This window comes from Kogia breviceps, chromosome 1 (assembly GCF_026419965.1).
Source record: "Kogia breviceps isolate mKogBre1 chromosome 1, mKogBre1 haplotype 1, whole genome shotgun sequence".
In the NCBI taxonomy this organism is placed as follows: Eukaryota; Metazoa; Chordata; class Mammalia; order Artiodactyla; family Physeteridae; genus Kogia; species Kogia breviceps.
In genome coordinates this window covers 83,160,788-83,179,418 of record NC_081310.1, presented here as the reverse complement: position 1 = coordinate 83,179,418, position 18,631 = coordinate 83,160,788, and the positions used below count along the sequence as shown (strand labels likewise).

The window sequence follows — 18,631 nt, the reverse complement described above, 5'->3', positions numbered from 1 at the left end:
CAAAATCCTTATACTCACCTTTATATCTCTGTATAGTCACTGCTTTAAATATAGCAGGCACCAAATAAGTAGGAACTGTGTGATTTTCATAGAACTCGTTTCTGGGACTCGGGCTTGTATGAAAGGGAGGAGGTGCCATGGCTCTTAGTGGCCACTAGAGGCTCTCAGGGCTGGGCAGGGTATGGGGGCTGTGTATATATGATCTCCCACTACCCCCCACCTGGCCAGAGCTAAAATAATAAAATGCTGAGCTCACTGTTCCCCCACCCTCTCCCCCGTCACTGGGCTCCTCCTGCTGCCAGGACAGTGCTCCAGTAGAACAGACAGACCAACCGACAGAAGGGGAGGTGAGAACGGAGGTGGCCACCAGGACTGGTAGGTGGGGAAGGCAGGGGCCTTATGGATCAGAGCCTGGTGGGAGGTGGGAGGAGAAGAGTGGCTCCTATTGGGAATGAAATGGAGTGTGTGCCTCTGTCACTCAGCACGTTTCTGCCACTGTCTTATGTTCTCCGTTAACTGTAGTTTACATTGTCAGTGTAAGTATCTCACACATTTTCTGAATCTTTCATATTCAGTATGGTGTGTATGTGTGGCTTGTGTTCATTTTTCACATTATAAAAGATCATGCAAGTTTAATCCTCTCACTGTTTTTAGAGAAACTTTATTCCATTTATAAGGCATTTCCCACCCATTAGACTGGTGTCACCTTCCTGTCCAAAGCCAGGGACAAATTATGGGAACTCAGTACCTGCTTCTAAGGCCATACCACCCTTCCCACAACCTAGAAGTCCCCCAGCTCCTCTGAGCCTTGCTTTGCCTTAGGATTTAGAATTTTAACAAACATAGTGAAATCTTGATCCGACACAATTAAAGAGGAAATGAGGGTAGAGTCAAGAGCACTGTCTTTCCTCCCCCCACCCCCGCAATCCTCCTTGCTTTCTTAAGCCAGTTTAGGAAAAACTGGATTATGGGGAAGAGAGGAGGAATTTCCCTGAAGCTCTCTGCTTGCCCCCCTTCCTTTGAATAGGAACTGGGCTTGGGGCCAGCTGTGCTTGAAGGGCTCCCGGCAGCTGTGCTAGGGCAAGAGGCATGGACAGTCGAGGGAATAGGGGAGAGGTACTGCCAGGATTTCTTATACATTGGGGAAGGCAAACTCAACCTGTATGCCTGGGATCCCCATCCGGAGTGGGTGGAAGCTGTGGGAGCCAGAAGGAGGCTCTGGTCCTAGCTAAACAACCTAGCCTTCCCCCATCTTCCCATGCCCAACTAGGTCTATCCTCCAAGGCAAGCAGTTTATTGTTCTGCCCCACTGACCTGTCTCTTTGTCTCCCTACTGCGTCCATGTACATCTTTCTGTTGTCCAACCACTTTCCCCATGTACCCTAGGCTCCGTGAGTGCCACACTGTGGCGAGGGGGTGGGGGCCATCATGTCATCGTATCAGAAGGAACTGGAGAAATACAGAGACATAGATGAAGATGAGATCCTGAGGACCTTGAGCCCTGAGGAGCTAGAGCAGCTGGACTGCGAACTACAGGACATGGACCCCGAGGTAGGGGCTCTAGCACAGGGTACCAGGGGCAGCCCCCAGGCATTTGGGAAGGGTGTGGGGCCCTGGGTGACTGAGACCAGGGCTATCTACAGGGACTGGAGTCCCAAGAGGGTCAGGGGAATGGTGTCTGGAGATGTTTTAGGGAGCCTTGGAGGTGCCCCAGGTCAGAGAGGAGGTCTGACTTGCTCCCCAAAACTCATCCCTAAGAACATGCTCCTGCCAGCTGGACTAAGACAACGTGACCAGACAAAGAAGAGCCCAACGGGGCCGCTGGACCGAGAGGCCCTTTTGCAGTACCTGGAACAGCAGGCACTAGAGGTCAAAGAGCGTGATGACTTGGTTCCCTACACAGGCGAGAAGAAGGGTATGGAGACCCTAACATCCATGCCTCCCAGAACCCAAATGGTTGTCTCTCAAATGTCCCCTCCAGCTTCCCTCTCACCTTCCAGCTCCTAGCTGCCCAGGGACTCAGCTGCCTACACCTGCATGCCAGCTTGCACTCTTCAGCTCTTAGAAGAGATCAAGGGGACCCAGGAGTCCTAAGCTTGTAGAGGACTCAGGCTTTACAGTGGCTCCTAGTGACCCAGCATCCCACCTCCTGGAGAAGGAAAGGAATCTGGAGGCCAGGATCTTAGGAGAAATGACCTGTACCTGAACCATCCTCATCTCCCCATCAGGGAAACCCTATATTCAGCCCAAGAGAGAAATTCCAGTCCAGGAGCAGGTCACTCTGGAGCCTGAGCTGGAGGAGGCACTGGCCAACGCCACAGATGCTGAGATGTGTGATATAGCAGGTGGGCAGCTGTGGCAAGTTGAGGAGTTGGGAAGATCTGGGGCAGGGGCTCCTAACCATGGCATGGGGCTAGCGGGGAAGGCCCTGAACCAGGATGTGGACGTTTTGAGAAAGCCTCAGGCAGTGGTTTTAACTTTTTCTTACTTGTTTATGTATGTATTCACTCATCTTTACATTTAATAAGTTAACGACTCTAGGGCAATTTTACAGGGATTATAAAGCAAAACTATTCTGGCTGAAAACAGGAGGGTCTGAACAGACTCCCTCACCCTGTAGTGTCTCCTTAGGGATCTTCCCTCAGCCCTGTCTCAATGTTTTAAAAACCACTGCCTTATGCAGTTTAATGGAAGGGACCCCTGGGACCAAGGGAGAGTGGAAGAGGTCAGGCTTCAAAGTGCAACAGAGGACTTCCCTGGGGGCGCAGTGGTTGAGAGTCCGCCTGCTGATGCAGGGGACACGGGTTTGTGCCCCGGTCTGGGAGGATCCCACATGCCGCGGAGCAGCTGGGCCCGTGAGCCATGGCCGCTGAGCCTGTGTGTCCGGAGCCTGTGCTCTGCAACGGGAGAGGCCACAACAGTGAGAGGCCCACGTACCGCAAAAAAAACAAAAACAAAAACAAAAAAAACCCAATGCAACAGATTCAGACTGAGGTCGGTGGGGGCCCTGGAACAAGTCCATTTTTCTCATTCTGTCTCCCCTCTGCTTACTCTCTCCAGCCATTCTGGGCATGTACACACTGATGAGCAACAAGCAATACTATGATGCTATCTGCAGCGGAGAAATCTGCAACACTGAAGGCATTAGCAGTGAGTGTGTTTGGGAGCATGGCACCCAGGGCTCTTGGCAGGCAGTCCCAGAGTCTGAGCAAAGGTAGCAAATGGTAAAACAGGTGAATCAGGGAGAGGACATGATGCATAAGTCATGAGAACCAATGGGGAGGAGATTGTGGGGGACATGTTGGGGTTTCCTTCCTCCCCTCACCCACCAGGTGTGGTGCAGCCTGACAAGTATAAGCCAGTGCCAGATGAGCCCCCAAATCCCACAAACATCGAGGAGATACTGAAGAGTGTTCGAAGCAATGACAAGGAGCTGGAGGAGGTGAACCTCAATAATATCCAGGTATCTGACTCCCATCCTCTCAGCAATAACACTGGGATAACTCTGCTGACATATGTGAGTCCCCTAGCCCACCAACTCCTATTTCCCTTTGATAGGACATCCCGATACCCATGCTAACTGAGCTGTGTGAAGCAATGAAGACAAATACCCATGTCCGGAGCTTCAGTCTGGTGGCCACAAGGAGTGGTGACCCCGTTGCCAGTGTAAGGCTAGCTGACATCCCTAGCCCTCTCCCTGCACCCTGACATGCCCCGCTGGCAGGGCTGACATAAAGGGTTGTTTTAGGGGTGCTATCCCCATCATGCTCTCTTAGGGGAGCCCTGCTGGAGACTCCTACCCTCAGTCCTATGACTCACCGCTCTGAAATCCTCAGCTCATCTTCCTGAAGAGCCACAACCCTCCTACCCATGCCAACTCCACTGCGCACTTTATCTCCCTGCTTTCCTTGCTACCTACTCCCACACCTGCCTCCCTCAAGCCCAACCCACAGCTCAAGGACTCTTCTCCAAGAGCTGTGTTTCCCTCTTGCTCCTGTTCTTTCTCTCCTCAGTCATCTGTGTCCCCTAACCCTAACCCAAGTTCCTACTACCCAGGCGGTGGCTGACATGTTGCGTGAGAATCGTAGCCTCCAGAGCCTGAACATTGAATCCAACTTCATTAGCAGCACAGGGCTCATGGCTGTGCTGAAGGCAGTTCGGGAAAACGCCACACTCACTGAGCTCCGCGTAGACAACCAGGTCGGCATTCCCTTCCCTTCTCCTGGTCTTTGCAGTCAGCTAATACTCACTGAGCCTCCTCCCTGAGGCAGCCACTGGGGCAGGATCTCATCTGATTTTGTTTGAACTCTCCTCCTTTGTCCCTATGAGGGGAGCCAAGGCAGCACCTCTTATCACCCACTCTGGAGAAACAAGCCTTTTTGACCTCCCAAAGGGTCAGTGGTCTAGGACTGTGAACAACCGACAGGGTGGGTGACAGCTTCCATCTCCTTCCCCCAGCGCCAGTGGCCTGGCGACACAGTGGAGATGGAGATGGCCACCGTGCTTGAACAGTGCCCCTCCATTGTCCGCTTTGGCTACCACTTTACACAGCAGGGGCCACGAACTCGGGCAGCCCAGGCCATGACCCGGAACAATGAACTGCGTGAGTAGATGCAGACGTGGTGTGTGGGGGAGAGAAAATGTAGCTGCAGAAGCTGGTGGATGCTCCTGAAAGCTGACTTAGTGACTAACAGCCTGGGGTGCTGCCAAAGTGACTCACATGAGAAGCTCAAACCCCGTAGGTGATCTGAAAGTAGACAGAAAAGCTCCTCTGCCCAAATATACCAGAAGAGAGGTGGAGGGAAGCTACATATACCTGTTTGGGGGAATGGTATTTTTATGTGGTGCGTTGTTTCTTATTTTGTTAATGTGAGGGGGGAAGGGCATGTTTGGTGGCCTAAGACATTACCTCTTTATGAGTCTGGCCAAGGAACTAGAAAGAAGAAGAGCACCTTTGCAGGAAGCAAGAGATGGGATAATGGCTTGTGTTTACTCTTCTTCCTTTACAGGTCGCCAGCAAAAGAAGAGATAACACGACCCTTTCCTCTACCAACGAGAACTCAGAGCCCTGAAAGCTTAAATCCTCATCTTGTAAATAAAGGCCCTTCTGTCCGCTCTGCCTGCCTCCTTCCTTGGGCTTTGGGGGTGGAAATCTTGGCGCTAACCCCCAAGGGTTACTGCCAGTTCATCAGGGGATTATTTATACTCTGGGGATCAGCAGGCAGGGAGGTTCAGGTTACCAGCAGGAGGTGGGGGAGCTCCCTCCCTTGGTGTTCCCCATAACCCTGCCAATGCCTTTAGTCTCTGCTACTTTCACAGGGTGGCCAGCCCTGGCCCTATTTCTTGACATGTCCTGCCCCTCCCCCCGAGTGCCTACCCACAACCCCCATGTTATTTGAAGGAGGAAAGGACTTTGAGTGCAGGTGGAGAAGAAGGCAGAAAACATGAAGGACAAAAACCTCCTTCTGACAGACTTATTAATAGGGCACCGGGCTGCATGCAGCTGACGCTTGGCATGACTTTGGTAGAAGGTGGGGGAGGGGTTAGAAGTATGGGGAGCTGTGTACATTGCAGAGAAGAATTGGCTGGGCTGAGAAGGAACAGATCTGAAATCCTGAAACAAGGAGCCAGACTCAAAGAAAGTTAGGCTCCCAGCACCCGCTGTAGTTTATTTGTGAACTGAATGGGGAAAGAGGGTGTCAGTCCAAGGGGAGATCAGGGGGTTCCTCTTCATCAGAGTCAAACTCAACATTTTCATCTTTTACCCATCGACCTCGTCCATCTGGGATCCATCCAGAGCTGGAAACATCAGAAAAAACAGAATTGGTCAGGAAAGGAAGTTTATTAAGAAATTGGTGGGGATAAGTAAAAACACTTGAGAAGCTCTGAAAAAAGGAGGGTCAGAGAGAAAAGGGAAAATCTGAGGAAAGTGATTCTGCATACTCACCTTCGAAGGGTGAGGTAATGATCCAGGGCCCGTCTTCTTGTGGGGCTCATAGGTGCAGGGGATGAGACAGTTGCTGACTCCTTGGTCTGTGAGACAGCCTCAGGCTCAGGTTCTCTACTGATCTTCCCACTTTGGGGTTCAACCTCTGGGGGTGGCAAAGGGGAACGAGAGACAGAGGGACGAAGGGCTTCTGGTCTGGGTAGAGAAGAATCAAAGTCTGTAAAAGTAGTAAAGGAAAGGGCCAAATCTCCTGTGACTCCCAACCCCTTAAAGCAGTGCTTCCTAAACTGTGTTCCTCAAGATATTAATAAGCGTTCTGCATAAAAAGGATTTTAGAATCCAGTGAATTTAGGAAAGGCTAAGTTAACTTTTTTTTTAAGTTAACTTTTTTAAGGTTTTATTTTTAATCTTAAGACTTTGTAGAGCCCTTAAAATACACTAATATTACTATTCTTCAAATAGGATTACAAAGCACCACTTCCCAAACTTTTTTTTAATTACAAGATTCTTTTTCCTGAAATACAAGTTAACACCTCCAGAACACTAGTATTCCCCAGATTACAATGAGGAAAACAATCACTTTAGAGCCATCTATTTCCTGTCGCTCCCCATCTCTGGCTTTCCCACCCCACAGACCTGCACTTCCGGCGGCAGCAACTGTTATAGTGAGGAGCTCTGTGCAGAGCACTCTGGGTGATAAGTCGAGTCTGGGTTAACAGAGGAGCCTGGCATGGAGATGGGAGACAGAGTCAGAGCCTTCAGAGCTAGAAAGAAGCCAAAGCCCTTCAAGCCTAAGGTGTGCAGCACAGTCCTGCCTGGAACACAACCTCCCCACTCTGATTACCTCCGCTTTGGTCTCTTCCCTCCTCAGTTCATTCTGCTCTCTTGGATTCTGCTCCATGCCCTTTCCTGGCTGCTTCTTGCCATAGAAAAGCTGCAGGCCTGAGGAGAAAGGGGAAGAGAATTAAAAGCAGAGCACCAAGGGTGGTCTGAAGAGATTTTAAGGGTTTATTCTCCATCCTCTGTCTTCTCCCAAACTTACTGGACAGATGTTTCTTGCCTGCACGGTGGGCAGTCAGCATGGCCAAAGTGTCCAGTACAGGTCGATGGGGACATATGGCACAAGCAAAGCTGGGGAGGAGGAAAGGAAAAGATAATTGGCCCCAGAGTTGTGGAGTCTCGGCCATAGGTCCCACCCCGTCCTAGCCCTCCTTTCCAAAGCCCAGCTCCCAAGTCTCCCAATGTCCACCAACCACATCCCTGTCGCTCACTCCTAGCTAAAGAATCTTAGATACTCCCGCTCTCCTCCTTGATAACAAAAGTTTATTGGGCATCCCTGGTGGCACAGTGGTTGAGAGTCCGCCTGCCAATGCAGGGGACAAAGGTTCGAGCCCTGGTCCAGGAAGATCCCACATGCCGCAGAGCAACTAAGCCCGTGCGCCACAACCACTGCGCCTGCGCTCTAGAGCCCGCGAGCCACAACTACTGAAACCCGCGCACTTAGAGCCTGTGCTCCGCAACAAGAGAAGACACCACAGTGAGAAGACCGCGCACCGCGACGAAGAGTAAGCCCCGCTCGCCGCAACTAGAGAAAGCCCATGGGCAGCAAGACCCAACGCAGCCAAAAAAATAAAAAGTTTATTGAGCCTCTAACCGCAGAACCCTTAGGCTTGATCCACTCCTCGCCCTCACCGTCCATCCCGTAGCATCAGCGCCTCATCCTCTGGGATATAACTGGCCAGCAGATCCCCAACTCTTCGTTTCTGCAGGAGATAGAGGAAGAAGTCCGGACGGGATAAAAGTAAAATGAGAGGGACCAGGACTCAAAGGGAATAAAGACCATGGGGGAGAGCAGAGATCTGGGGCGAAGAAGGGGTCAACAGCAGCTCTAGTCGTCTGGCTCCCTCCGCACCACCCCCCACCAGTTGTTGTCACAGCAACAAAACAGCTCCTTCACATCCTTCAGAGGGCAGGGGAAGCTGCTCCAGACGCTCTTCCCTCGCGCTTACTTTGAGCACATTGAGTTGACTCCAATCATCCCCTTCCCTCTTGAAAGACATCACGACTGTGAGCCCCAGAAATGATCAATTCTACGGCTCCGCCTCCGCCACTCCTTTCGAGCCACCGTAGCGAGAGTGGGACTGCTACCTTCCTTCCTGTCTCTTTCCGGTTGGCCCCCTTACTTCCGGGGACGCTCTTCCACGCATGCACTGCGCGATCCCGGAAGCCCGCCCCTTGCCTGCGGATGGGGACTGCATTTCCTATGGTGCCCTGCGACCCCGCCGGCGCGGAGCCTTTAGGGAAATGAAGTCTTTTTTTCAAAGAACTTGCCACCGGGCTGGATACAGGCCCCTGCATCTTGACAGATTCGAGGGTTTGGAGGGACAAGAACCTAGATGTGGAGCCCGAATTTGAGGGTGTGACTAATTTGATGCGGAGGATACCTTTGAGGATCGCTGAGGGGAAAGTGTGCTGTAGATTCTCGCTTTCATCACGCGCTTCTTCTGCGGCCACAGCCCACCTGGGGTGGGCCTGATTTGTTCCTGACCCTAGCAGGCGCACCCCGGGACGGGGCGGAGTCGGGGTGTTGTGGGGCCGGGAGGTCGGGCTGCCGGACCTAGGGGCAAACTGAGCTGAGTGTTGAGGAGGCTGTCTAGAATTCAAAGGTCAGAGGTCAATGTCGCGAGTTGTTGTGGGGAATCGAAAGTCGGAGGGGTGCTAAGGAGAGACTCAGGTAGGGACTGAATAGTCGGAGTACAGATTGGTGGGAAAGGGGCTTGGAGGGAGGAGAAGCGAGGGCTGAGAGGTGGCGTAGTGCCGGGGGAGGCGGGGAGACTTAGGACAGAAGACTGAAGGGGAAAGGAATCCTCTAAGTCTTAGAGACCCCGGGCCCGTCACTATTGGTCACTTAGACGGGCCTCCCGCAGTTGCAACCCCAGTTGTCCGCAGGGTGAGGAGATGGCTTCTCCCTCTAGACAGGCCCCCCTTGGCGGGTCAGGACTGCTTCAAGGGAGCCGGGCTCGTTCTTATGGAAGCCTGGTGCAGTCTGCCTGCTCCCCGGTGAGGGAAAGACGCCTGGAGCATCAGTTGACGCCCGGAGACACCCTGGCTGGACTAGCACTCAAATACGGGGTGACGGTGAGTCTAACAGGATTGGGACGCAGACACCCACTTAGTATAGACTTATTTCTCATGAGTAGGTAGTGGCCCTCTAGGCAGCTTCCCCTGAAATTTTCTTAATTGTGTTTAAATTAACTAATTGTGATAAACTAATTGTGGTGTAAGTCTGGTCCATCTTTGTCTTTTGGTTTGTGTTCCCATCTCAGTGTTGCACTGTCTGGTTGGGACAAATCCAGTCCCACTATCCCAATGGAGGGGAGCAACTCCTATTTATTACTCCAGTCACTATACTAAAGACTTTATTAGCCCATTTGATCCTCACATCCCTATCAAGCACACAATTATTGTCCCCTTTTTACAGATGAAGAAACCGAGACTTAGATTGATTAACCAGTTTGACCAAGGTCAAATAAAGTGTTGAAGTGAAAATTCAAACAGGTCTGTCTGACTCCAAAGCTTGTACTGTTAACCACATAGAAACATTAATTGAGCGTGATTAAACATTTACAGCAAACAATGGAGAGCTAGTTTTTAGTCCTAAGTTCCCTACGTGCCTGTCTTTTCTTGTTCTTTTTTCCTCCTCAATGCTCTGCCCTCTTCTTTTCTGGAAGGTGGCCTCCTTGGTACAAAACAGGTACTGTCTATGCCAAGCATTTCAGCTCCTGCATAGGGTGTATTTGGTAGGTGTAAAAATACATTGCTTTAAAGTTGATAAAGGTGGGGTTTTTTTTCCATATCCTGTTGAATTTAGCCAACATTTTAATGCTTGGTATGTTTAAAGCACTGTGGTAACCACCTTGGGAGACAGAAACATAAATAAAGTGTATAGTTGCAGCCCTCATGTAATTTACAGTCTAGTGAGATATGGACAGGGACACAAATAATGATTGTAGGTGACAGAATGTGGTGACTTCGTAGAAGTGTTAACAAAGAGGGGGAAGTCAGGAAAGAAGACTGATTTTTATTTGGAAGGGGACATCACTGCAGATTTTAAGGGAGCCATCGCAATGGGCCTTGAAAGACTTGGACATTCTTTCCTCTATGCTCCTCTCTATAAACCTGTGTAATCCAGTGGTTTACACCTTTTACATCTTTGTCTTTCCGGTAGCCTGTACTCTCTTTAAGGGACAGAACTATTTCCTTTCAATTTTATATCTCTAGAGCCTGGCACAGTCCCCAGCACATAAAAGCTTAATAGATGTTTTTTGAATGAATGAAATTATGGCTAAGATTTCCACACATGGAGATTTGAGAGTATAGTAAAGTGAACATTTCAAGTAGAGGGATGGCCTAAACAAAGGAAGTAGATGTGAAAGTACTGAGCAGTGCTTTCATCCCAGCAGAGGCTCAGAGGCCATGCAATGAAGGAAACTGTGCTGCTAGTGAATCAACAATTTTTTTTTTGAGATTTTCTTACAGCCCTGTACCTTTCTGAGTACAGGAAACCTCTGTAGTCTAGTGAAGAAGAGTTTTAGGTTCTGGCCTCATTCTGCTGCTTAGTAGCTGAGTGACTGAATAGTCAATCACTTCCCCTGTTTGTGTCCTCAGTTTCTTATCATTTGTAAAATGAGGAAGATGTATTAAATTTAAAATTTAGATAAATCAGTTACCTAAGTTATTACCTACCTGTCATTTAAGGAACACTTACTATGTGCCAAGCCCTATATATTATCTCATATTTCTCTGTAAATCTTTATGAGGTAGATGTAACTATTTCCATTTAAAGGTAAGGAATATCGCTGTGTTGTACATCTGAAACTAATAAAATATTGTAAGTCAATTATACTTCAATAAAAATAAAATTTTAAAGATAAGGAGACTGAAGCTTAGAGAGAATTTGCCATAGACTATATACAACTAGTCTAATTAGTAGAGCTAAGATTCAGACCAGGTTGTCTCATTCTAAAATCCTCACTTTGAATTGCTCTATTAAACTAACTAGATTCTAATGATCTTTCTAGCTCTTGGCTCGATGGAAGTGGAACAATGTCCCCTTATATGGTACTGCTAGGAAATAATAAAAGCAACAGAAAAGGACCTAGGATATTAGCTAGATAAGAGAGACCTAGGATATTATCTAGGCAAAATAAAATGAATAGCATCAAAGCACTTGGCGAAGAAAAAGTACAGGACTGCAAGCTATTTTTAGCTTTTTTAAATTGTTCAGATCAATCCGATTTTATTTTTAAACTCATTATAGCATAAGATTTTATAAGTCAACTTTATTATAGTAGTCTTGCCGTACAGTGGCAACAGCTTTGATATTTGACAGATATAAGAATTATGATTTCCCAAACTGGTGCCATTATGGGATGGATTTTTAGTAAAACTGGCTGCCTGGCCTCGGATAATAAAATACTGACATACTGTGTCTGTGGTTCCTATATTTTATTATCTAGTTTATTTACTCATAAAGCATTAATGAGCCTCTGCTGTGTGCCAAGATTGTGCGATGCTGAGGAGTGCCTTAGGCATACAGAGGCAGCAAGTCAGCAACCCTGCCCTTAAAGGACTCACAGTTTGGGCAAGACAAATATGCAAAGAGATAAATAACAATATAATAGGGTAGGTATTATTACAGCAATATTTACAGTATGCAATGGGAGCCCTGAAGAAGATAACACAGGAATGATAGTTGATGAGAAGTTTTCCAGGCAGAGAAGGGAGTAGTGGAGAAACATTCCAGCCAGATAAAGACACAAAAGGGTGAAAGATCATGAAATGTTGGAAGAAAAAAAGTTCAGGATGGCAAAATATATTAGTGGCAGAAGAAGGGAGGTGTGGGTGGACTTCCTGTGAGAGCTAGATTGAGAATACCCTTGAATGCTAATTTGGATTTTTTTTTTTTGGCCGCACCACGTGGCTTGTGAGATCTTAGTTCCCTAACCGGGGATCGAACCCGGGCCCTGTGAGTAAAAGTGCTGAGTCCTAACCACTGGACTGCCAGAGAAGTCCTGCTAATTTGGATTTTATCTCTGAGCCAATGGGGAGCCATAGAAGGTTTATAAGCAAGGTAGTGGGTTGGGGCTTTCCTGGTGGCGCAGTGGTTAAGAATCCATCTGCCAATGCAGGGGACACGGGTTCGAGCCCTAGTCCAGGAAGATCCCACGTGCCGCGGAGCAACTAAGCCCGTGTGCCACAACTACTGAGCCTGCGTGCTGCAACTACTGAAGCCCGCATGCCTAGAGCCCATGCTCCACAACAAGAGAAGCCACCACAGTGAGAAGAGTTCACGCACTGCAGTGAAGAGTAGCTCCCGCTCACCACAACTAGAGAAAGCCTGTGCACAGCAACAAAGACCGAACACAGCCAAAAATAAATAAATAAATAAATTTATAAAAAACAAAACAAAAAACTGTTACAGTACCCAGAGGAGAAATATTAAGAGTCTGTTCTAAGTCAATGGCAGTGAATGTGAAAATGAGACCAGATGTGAGAGATTTTTACAGCATTTTTGTTGACCTGTTAGGTATGGATCATGAAAGAAAAGTATGAGTTAAGGATGACATTGATATTTCTACCTTGGGAGGCAGGTAGAGATGGTGGTGTCAGTCACTATGTTCAGTGATGAATAAATAGGTACTAAATAAATATTTGATCAGTGAAATTATTAATATAATAAGAAAAGCATTCCTGTAAGGAGTAAAAAGGTGCAGAATTCTAGTTCTAGCTCTGTCAATAACTTGCTAGGCAAGTAACTTAACCTCTCTGAACCTCAGTTACTTCATCTTTAACAGTAGTTAAAGGGACCCCCTAGGGGTCTCTAAGACCCTGTAGGGATCCACAGGTCAAAACAATTTTCATGGTAATAATAACAAGACTTTATTTGGCTTTTTTATTCTCATGAGTGTACTGTGTTTTCCAGAGGCTACATGACGTGATATTGCAGCAGATGCATGTAGAGGCAGATATGAGAATCCTGTTGTCTTCCATTAAGTTGGACATTAAAGTGATTTACAAAAATGTAAAACAGGGCTTCCCTGGTGGCGCAGTGGTTGAGAGTCCGCCTGCCGATGCAGGGGACACCGGTTCGTGTCCCGGTCCGGGGAGATCCCACGTGCCGCGGAGCGGCTGGGCCCGTGAGCCATGGCCGCTGAGCCTGCGCGTCTGGAGCCTGTGCTCCGCAACGGGACAGGCCGCAGCAGTGAGAGGCCCGCGTACCGCAAAAAAAAAAAAAAAGTGCCTCTGTTCTTGCTACATGTTTGTTGTTTTTGTTTTGGAAAATATAGTTATTTTTCATCAAAATATTTATGTTAATATGTAATGGAAGTGTTTTTAAATTTTTTCAGTTTTAATTTTATAATACCTTAAATATTGATAGATGTGATCAACATAAGTAAAAGCTTTTTTCCTCAATATTTTTTTTTTTTGCAGTACGCGGGCCTCTCACTGTTGTGGCCTCTCCCTTTGCGGAGCACAGGCTCCAGACGCGCAGGCTCAGCGGCCACGGCTCACGGGCCCAGCCGCTCCGCGGCATGTGGGATCTTCCCAGACCAGGGCACGAACCCGTGTCCCCTGCATCGGCAGGCGGACTCTCAACCACTGCGTCACCAGGGAAGGTCCTCAATAATTTTTTAAAATGTAAAGGGGCCCTAGGACCAAAAAGTATGGAAGCTACTGATCAATAAAATAGGGAGAATATCAGTGCACTGTAGTTTTGGTTGTTATAGGATCAGATAAGACTTTGTACAATCACTTTAAAAAGCATGAGGTGCTATACAGATATAAGATGGATTGTTATGACTGTCATTAACTGTGGTGACTTTTTTTTAAAGATGGAACAGATTAAGCGTGCAAACCGCCTTTATACTAATGACTCGATCTTCCTGAAGAAAACCCTCTACATCCCCATCCTGACAGAACCCAGAGACCTGTTCAATGGTTTGGATTCTGAGGAAGAGAAGGATGGAGAGGAAGAGGTACAGCCAAGTAAGGATGAAGTTGGGCCACACTCAGCTGAGAAGAAGAAACAAGAGACGGGTTCGGGACATGCCAATGGTGAAGTCCTTCCCACCCCTGGCCAGGAGCCCCCCATTCACGACCTCTCTGCCTCTGATTTCCTTAAGAAGCTTGATTCACAGATCAGCTTGTCAAAGAAGGCTGCTGCCCAGAAGCTGAAAAAGGGGGAAAGTGGGTGAGTCTTGAATGGGTCCTTTTAAGTCCCTCCATAGACTCTGTTCCCCCAACCATACCTGACCAGACACAAAGTAAGTAATTCCAGTGTCAGCAGAAGCAAGGTGAAAGCTTTCCCTCAGGTGGCCGCAACACAATGAGCAGAGCCTATGGCGGCTGGAATGGGTAGAGGCACTGGGTAATGGTTCTGTGTTCTCAGTGGAGTGAAATAGTTGACTGTTCTTACTGCTCTGATGGTCCATGAAGGAGCATTAGGATTAGGATTTATCCAGAGGGTACTGAGACTCCATCTTAAGGCAACCAGCTCATGTATATTAGAGAAGGACAGCTTCCCACGTACTTCTTCACTCAGCCTAGTCTCAGCCTCTTCCTTTGATCTGTTGCTCTTTCCCCCTTTCCTCACCTGCAGGATACCTGGGGAGGATTCAGGTCTTCACCTGAGCTCTCCTCGGATGCAGCAACGAGCAGTCCTAGGTCCCGTGCCGCTGACCCAGACCTCTCGGACCCAGACACTTCGGGACGAGGAGGATGAAATCTTCAAACTCTGATGTCTCCAGAACTGATTGAGAGAAGCCAGATGTTGAAGGAGCAACTTGAGGGCGAGAGGAGCCTGAGGTGAGGCTCAGGAACATGGCCTCCCAGCCCACCTCCCTTACTCCTGCCATCTTCTGAGCCTCCTTGTCCGTCAGGAGTTCCTTGGTCTGGAGCAGTTCTGTTGGCAAGGGTAGGGGATGGGAAATAGACCCCTTCTCAGTTCTGGGGCTGAATCTAGAGTTGTCCTTTAGATTCAAAAGGCTCTTTTTAACATCCCTGCTGCCTTTCCCATCCCTTTCACCATTCCTTGGCCTTAGAGCAGGGAGGCAGGGACTCTCACAGCCCCGAACTTCCTCCCCATCTCCAACTATGTTACCTAATTTATTTGGTGCTATATTGAAGTATTATTTATTTGCTATATCTTATTCTTTCCCACTATTAGCTGAAAAATGGGATTTCTGTAGCCCTGGGATGAGGGGAACCCAGGAACAGTAAGTGAGCCAGTGGTTCTTGGCCCACCTTCCCCACCTTCTTAGCCAGCCATGTTATTGAGAACGGGCAATCAGTGATCTAGCCCCGCTGCAGGGAGTGGCAGACTGTGCCTCGCCCCCAATCTCAAATGAAAGAATTTGGGCTCAGTCTTGACTAACCAGGTCACTATAACTTTTTCACAACTCTTGCTCTGAGAAAAAAACAGCGATGTAGGGTCCTGAACTCTCCATGCCACCAGTTCACCCTTCTAATCTGCTCCTCTGTTCAGCCTGTGTGAGGCTAAGGGATGGAAGAAGAATTGCCGTGGAGTTTGAAGAGGAGGACAGTTGTGGGAGTCTTTTTCTTATATCCTCTCCCAACCAGAGCCTATTGATCTATGTCTTGCTCCTCACTGCATATTTATTTGCAATTTGTAACACTGATCTGCGGTACAGTTTTTTTGAGTTTCTTAAACAGAAGAAGTAGGCAAGGGAACCCCAGTGATGCTGGAAATATGCCTCAGTCTCCTGTATGGAAATGGTGAGAGGTGAGATGAGTGGCGTTTACATACCTCTTTCCTCTGTGATGATCGTAAGATACAAGAAGCTGCAGAGATTAAACATTGAGCCCTGTGCATGTTTTAATCGTTTTATTTCCTCTGTGAGACTCTCCCCTGCCCTAGCCCCTTCTTCCTGCCCTCTGGAGCAGAGTCTCTGGTATCTGTCCAGACTCTGCCTAGAGCTGAAGGTCTAGGATGTCTCTAAAGGCTCCCTGCACCCCCTGTCTTTAGTGTCCCCAGAGGAGTGAGATGGGCTACGCCCTCTTCCCCTGGTTCTGAGGGGAGGGGGCTTCCCTGTTTGAAAGGTCCCTTGTGGGGAAAATAGAGATCCAAGTTTCGCTTCATCTTTTTCAGGCAGCTTTGTTTCCTGTCTTGGGGCTGGAGTAGGAGAGAGGCCTCAACCCTCAGCATTGCTTCTTCTCCACCAGCAGTTGGGCGTGGGGTGGTCTCAGAGTCACGGGCACTCTTGGGAAAGACTGAAACCTGAGGGTTGAAAAGCATTAGTGCAGATGAGCAGGGTTAGAAAGCCCATTATGTGTTGTTTTCTCAGTCAGCCATCTTGCCAAGAAGGAACGTGCTGGGGTCAGGGCTCTCAGAGCTTCCCTTCATCCAGCAGCTTCCTGAGCCCATCACAGATCTTGCCAAGGTGCTGAGTGTAGTCAGGCCCATAGAGGGCCGTGAGCAGGCCTGGGTCAGAGAAGTGATCGAACACGTGGCGGATGCGGCCATGTGACTTGGGTGTGAGGTGGCGCTCCACCAGCTCCAGCAGTACATCCCGGCACTCGGTCAGCAGGCCGGCCAGCACAGCAGCCTCAAAGGTGAAGTCCACCTCACCGAAGCTGAGTGCGGTCATGGCGCCCTGCCGCAGCTTCTGGCGAAAGCGGGTAGCCAAGGCCAGCTCGCTGGAGCTGAAGCAGCCACTGCGGTGCAGCACGGCCACCTTGACAGCCACCTTGATCAGGTCCTTGATAACCCGCTGGGCCTGGGGCCTGCTGTGTGTGTATTCTTTGGACACACGGTAGAGCTCGTCTAGCACCTCGCTGCTCGTCTCATCGACAAAGAGATGAGCCACAGACCGACCTGCCACCTTACTCAGTAGCTTCTTCTCTGCTTGCAGCGCCAGACTCTTTGAACTGAAGGGCTCCATGATTCCTAGGGAAGGGTTAGATGGGGGGGTATGTGGTCAGTCACTAGAAGAAGGGCCACAGGCTTCCTTAGAGAGAAATGGCTTTTCCCCTTTCTGTCTCTTTGGTTTCTATCTCATCTTCATCTTTGTTTGTCATCTTTCTCCCTCTGGGCCCCCTCAGTCCTCTGTGCATTGTTTCCATTTTTTCTCCTTTTGTACTGTAGGAAATCATGATCTCTAAAACCAGAGGAACAGTAATAGCTTTGGCTGGAGGAATGAGGGCGCACCAGACGCTAGCGCACCACAAGTTAAGACCTCAGGGGAAGTAGGCTGTTGCTACTACAGTGGAGAAGATAAAGCTTACCTGGCAGATGGTTCTCACAGCTGCCATTTTTGGACACTGACTGGGTACCGTATATCTATGAGGTGTAGGTATTACCATCCTTGTTTTACAGCTGAGCAAACTGAGGCTTACGTTAAATAATTTACCCAAGGTCAAACACAACTGTTTTTCTGACTCCAAAAGCCCATGTCAGCTAGTGTGCTGTACTGCCTTTAAAGACGTGAGAAATATAGGGGTCCTGGGAGCCCTGATAAAAATAATAATGAACATTTATTGAGAACCTACTATGTGCCAAGTGCTTTATCTCAGTCTTCCCAACCCTTTGTAAGATAGGTATCCCCAATTTGCAACGAGAAAACTGAAACTAAGAAAAATTAAGCAACTTGGCTAAAGTCACTAGCAAATGATAAAAGCGGGCTTTGAACCATATAATCCAAAGAAGCCTCTTTCCCTTGGAATGCTCTCAATGAGGCTGAAGCACACAGAGGAATCGTGAGAAACAAGCACCTCAGGACAGTCCTAGGGGTCTCAGGTCCTCTGCTGGGACTGTGCTGAGGACCTCCTGGTGGCACATCAGCTGCAAGTATCCGGGACGCTCTCCCCATGGTCTTCGCCTGTGGTGGTTCTGCTTGTTTTGCTTCTTACTTCCCCCTCCCCTGCTCTGCAGGATGTGGCTCTGACCGCAGTGAGGAGCAGCCTTGCCCTCTCCCCCAAACAAAATAGGAGTCTGAAGAAGCAGGGGAGGTGCATAACTGGGAGGAGAGGTGGTTCTCCCCCAGCTGAATCGGTCCAGTGGGAATCTGGAACCTTGCTCTGCTCCCGGCTTTGCCTGGGGCTTTCTGGACCACGCTCTACATCCGGAAGAGGAGATTGCCCCATGTGAGCCTTCCTTCCTCCTTGGCCTTCCTGCTACCCAGCTCTCCACTGCCCCCATTGCCATCTCACGTTTTGTCCACTGTCCTCTCCCCCTCTCCGTGTTTCAGTCTCCTGTTTTCTCTTGTCTGAGTCCTGCCCTGTGGCCCTCTGGCCACGCTCTCCTGCTGGCCCCTACGTCTACCTCCATGTCTCCTAAGATTTCCTTGCATCTCTCAGTAGTCTGTCACATACCCTTATCCACCGCCATCCCTCAGCCCTTCCCCCACCCAAACCAAACCATGTCTTTCTGAGGCTGCCTGGCCCCAGGAAGAACTGAGCTGGACCTCTCCACTGGGGGCTCAAGAATTCTATCAAATGAGAGTCTCACAATATGGAAAGCTCAGGCTGACAGAGCTAGGACTCTTCTGCCACCATCACCCCTAAAGCCTACCCTCTGTCATTGCCTGGTCCCTCACCTGCTGCGCCCTGGGTGCCAGTCTTGCCTTGGATGTTCCGGGAGAGCTGACAGAATGGAGAAGCTCC

The 18,631-nt window shown here is 49.0% G+C and overlaps 4 protein-coding genes across 9 annotated transcripts in view; 2 read left to right on the top strand and 2 right to left on the bottom strand.

The window, feature by feature from the left end:
• The first annotated feature begins 125 nt into the window (after window positions 1-125).
• Window positions 126-5,117, top strand: TMOD4 (tropomodulin 4). 6 transcript variants are annotated; one of them, XM_067035610.1, is made up of 10 exons: window positions 126-347; window positions 1,387-1,551; window positions 1,759-1,915; window positions 2,229-2,345; window positions 3,061-3,150; window positions 3,333-3,463; window positions 3,559-3,666; window positions 4,057-4,200; window positions 4,459-4,603; window positions 5,010-5,117. In XM_067035610.1, the coding sequence occupies exons 2-10, from the start codon at window positions 1,429-1,431 to the stop codon at window positions 5,030-5,032; spliced, it is 1,038 nt and encodes a 345-aa protein (XP_066891711.1). In that variant the 5' UTR covers window positions 126-347; window positions 1,387-1,428; the 3' UTR covers window positions 5,033-5,117. The 6 variants fall into 6 exon arrangements, with proteins under 6 accessions (XP_066891711.1, XP_058936666.1, XP_066891701.1 ...); XM_059080683.2 differs by having other exon boundaries at window positions 226-375; XM_067035600.1 differs by having other exon boundaries at window positions 262-347; window positions 1,387-1,915.
• A 526-nt stretch (window positions 5,118-5,643) lies between these two features.
• Window positions 5,644-8,128, bottom strand: SCNM1 (sodium channel modifier 1). Its single transcript, XM_059080991.2, has 7 exons — window positions 7,957-8,128; window positions 7,640-7,710; window positions 6,990-7,078; window positions 6,792-6,889; window positions 6,584-6,672; window positions 5,948-6,142; window positions 5,644-5,799 (listed from the first exon to the last, which is right to left on the bottom strand). The coding sequence occupies exons 1-7, from the start codon at window positions 8,005-8,007 to the stop codon at window positions 5,700-5,702; spliced, it is 693 nt and encodes a 230-aa protein (XP_058936974.1). The 5' UTR covers window positions 8,008-8,128; the 3' UTR covers window positions 5,644-5,699.
• LYSMD1 (LysM domain containing 1) lies at window positions 7,465-15,841 on the top strand. Its single transcript, XM_067035660.1, has 3 exons — window positions 7,465-9,085; window positions 13,843-14,201; window positions 14,610-15,841. The coding sequence occupies exons 1-3, from the start codon at window positions 8,906-8,908 to the stop codon at window positions 14,746-14,748; spliced, it is 678 nt and encodes a 225-aa protein (XP_066891761.1). The 5' UTR covers window positions 7,465-8,905; the 3' UTR covers window positions 14,749-15,841.
• Window positions 15,840-18,631, bottom strand: part of TNFAIP8L2 (TNF alpha induced protein 8 like 2) — a 2,806-nt gene continuing 14 nt past the window's right edge. Inside the window, exons 1-2 of the mRNA XM_067035663.1 lie at window positions 18,565-18,631; window positions 15,840-16,916 (exon numbers count right to left, since the gene is read on the bottom strand). The exon at window positions 18,565-18,631 is cut by the window's right edge and continues 14 nt beyond it. Coding sequence (XP_066891764.1) covers window positions 16,357-16,911 — 555 coding nt within the window. The 5' untranslated portion in view covers window positions 16,912-16,916; window positions 18,565-18,631 and the 3' untranslated portion in view covers window positions 15,840-16,356. The remainder of the gene's footprint in view (window positions 16,917-18,564) is intronic.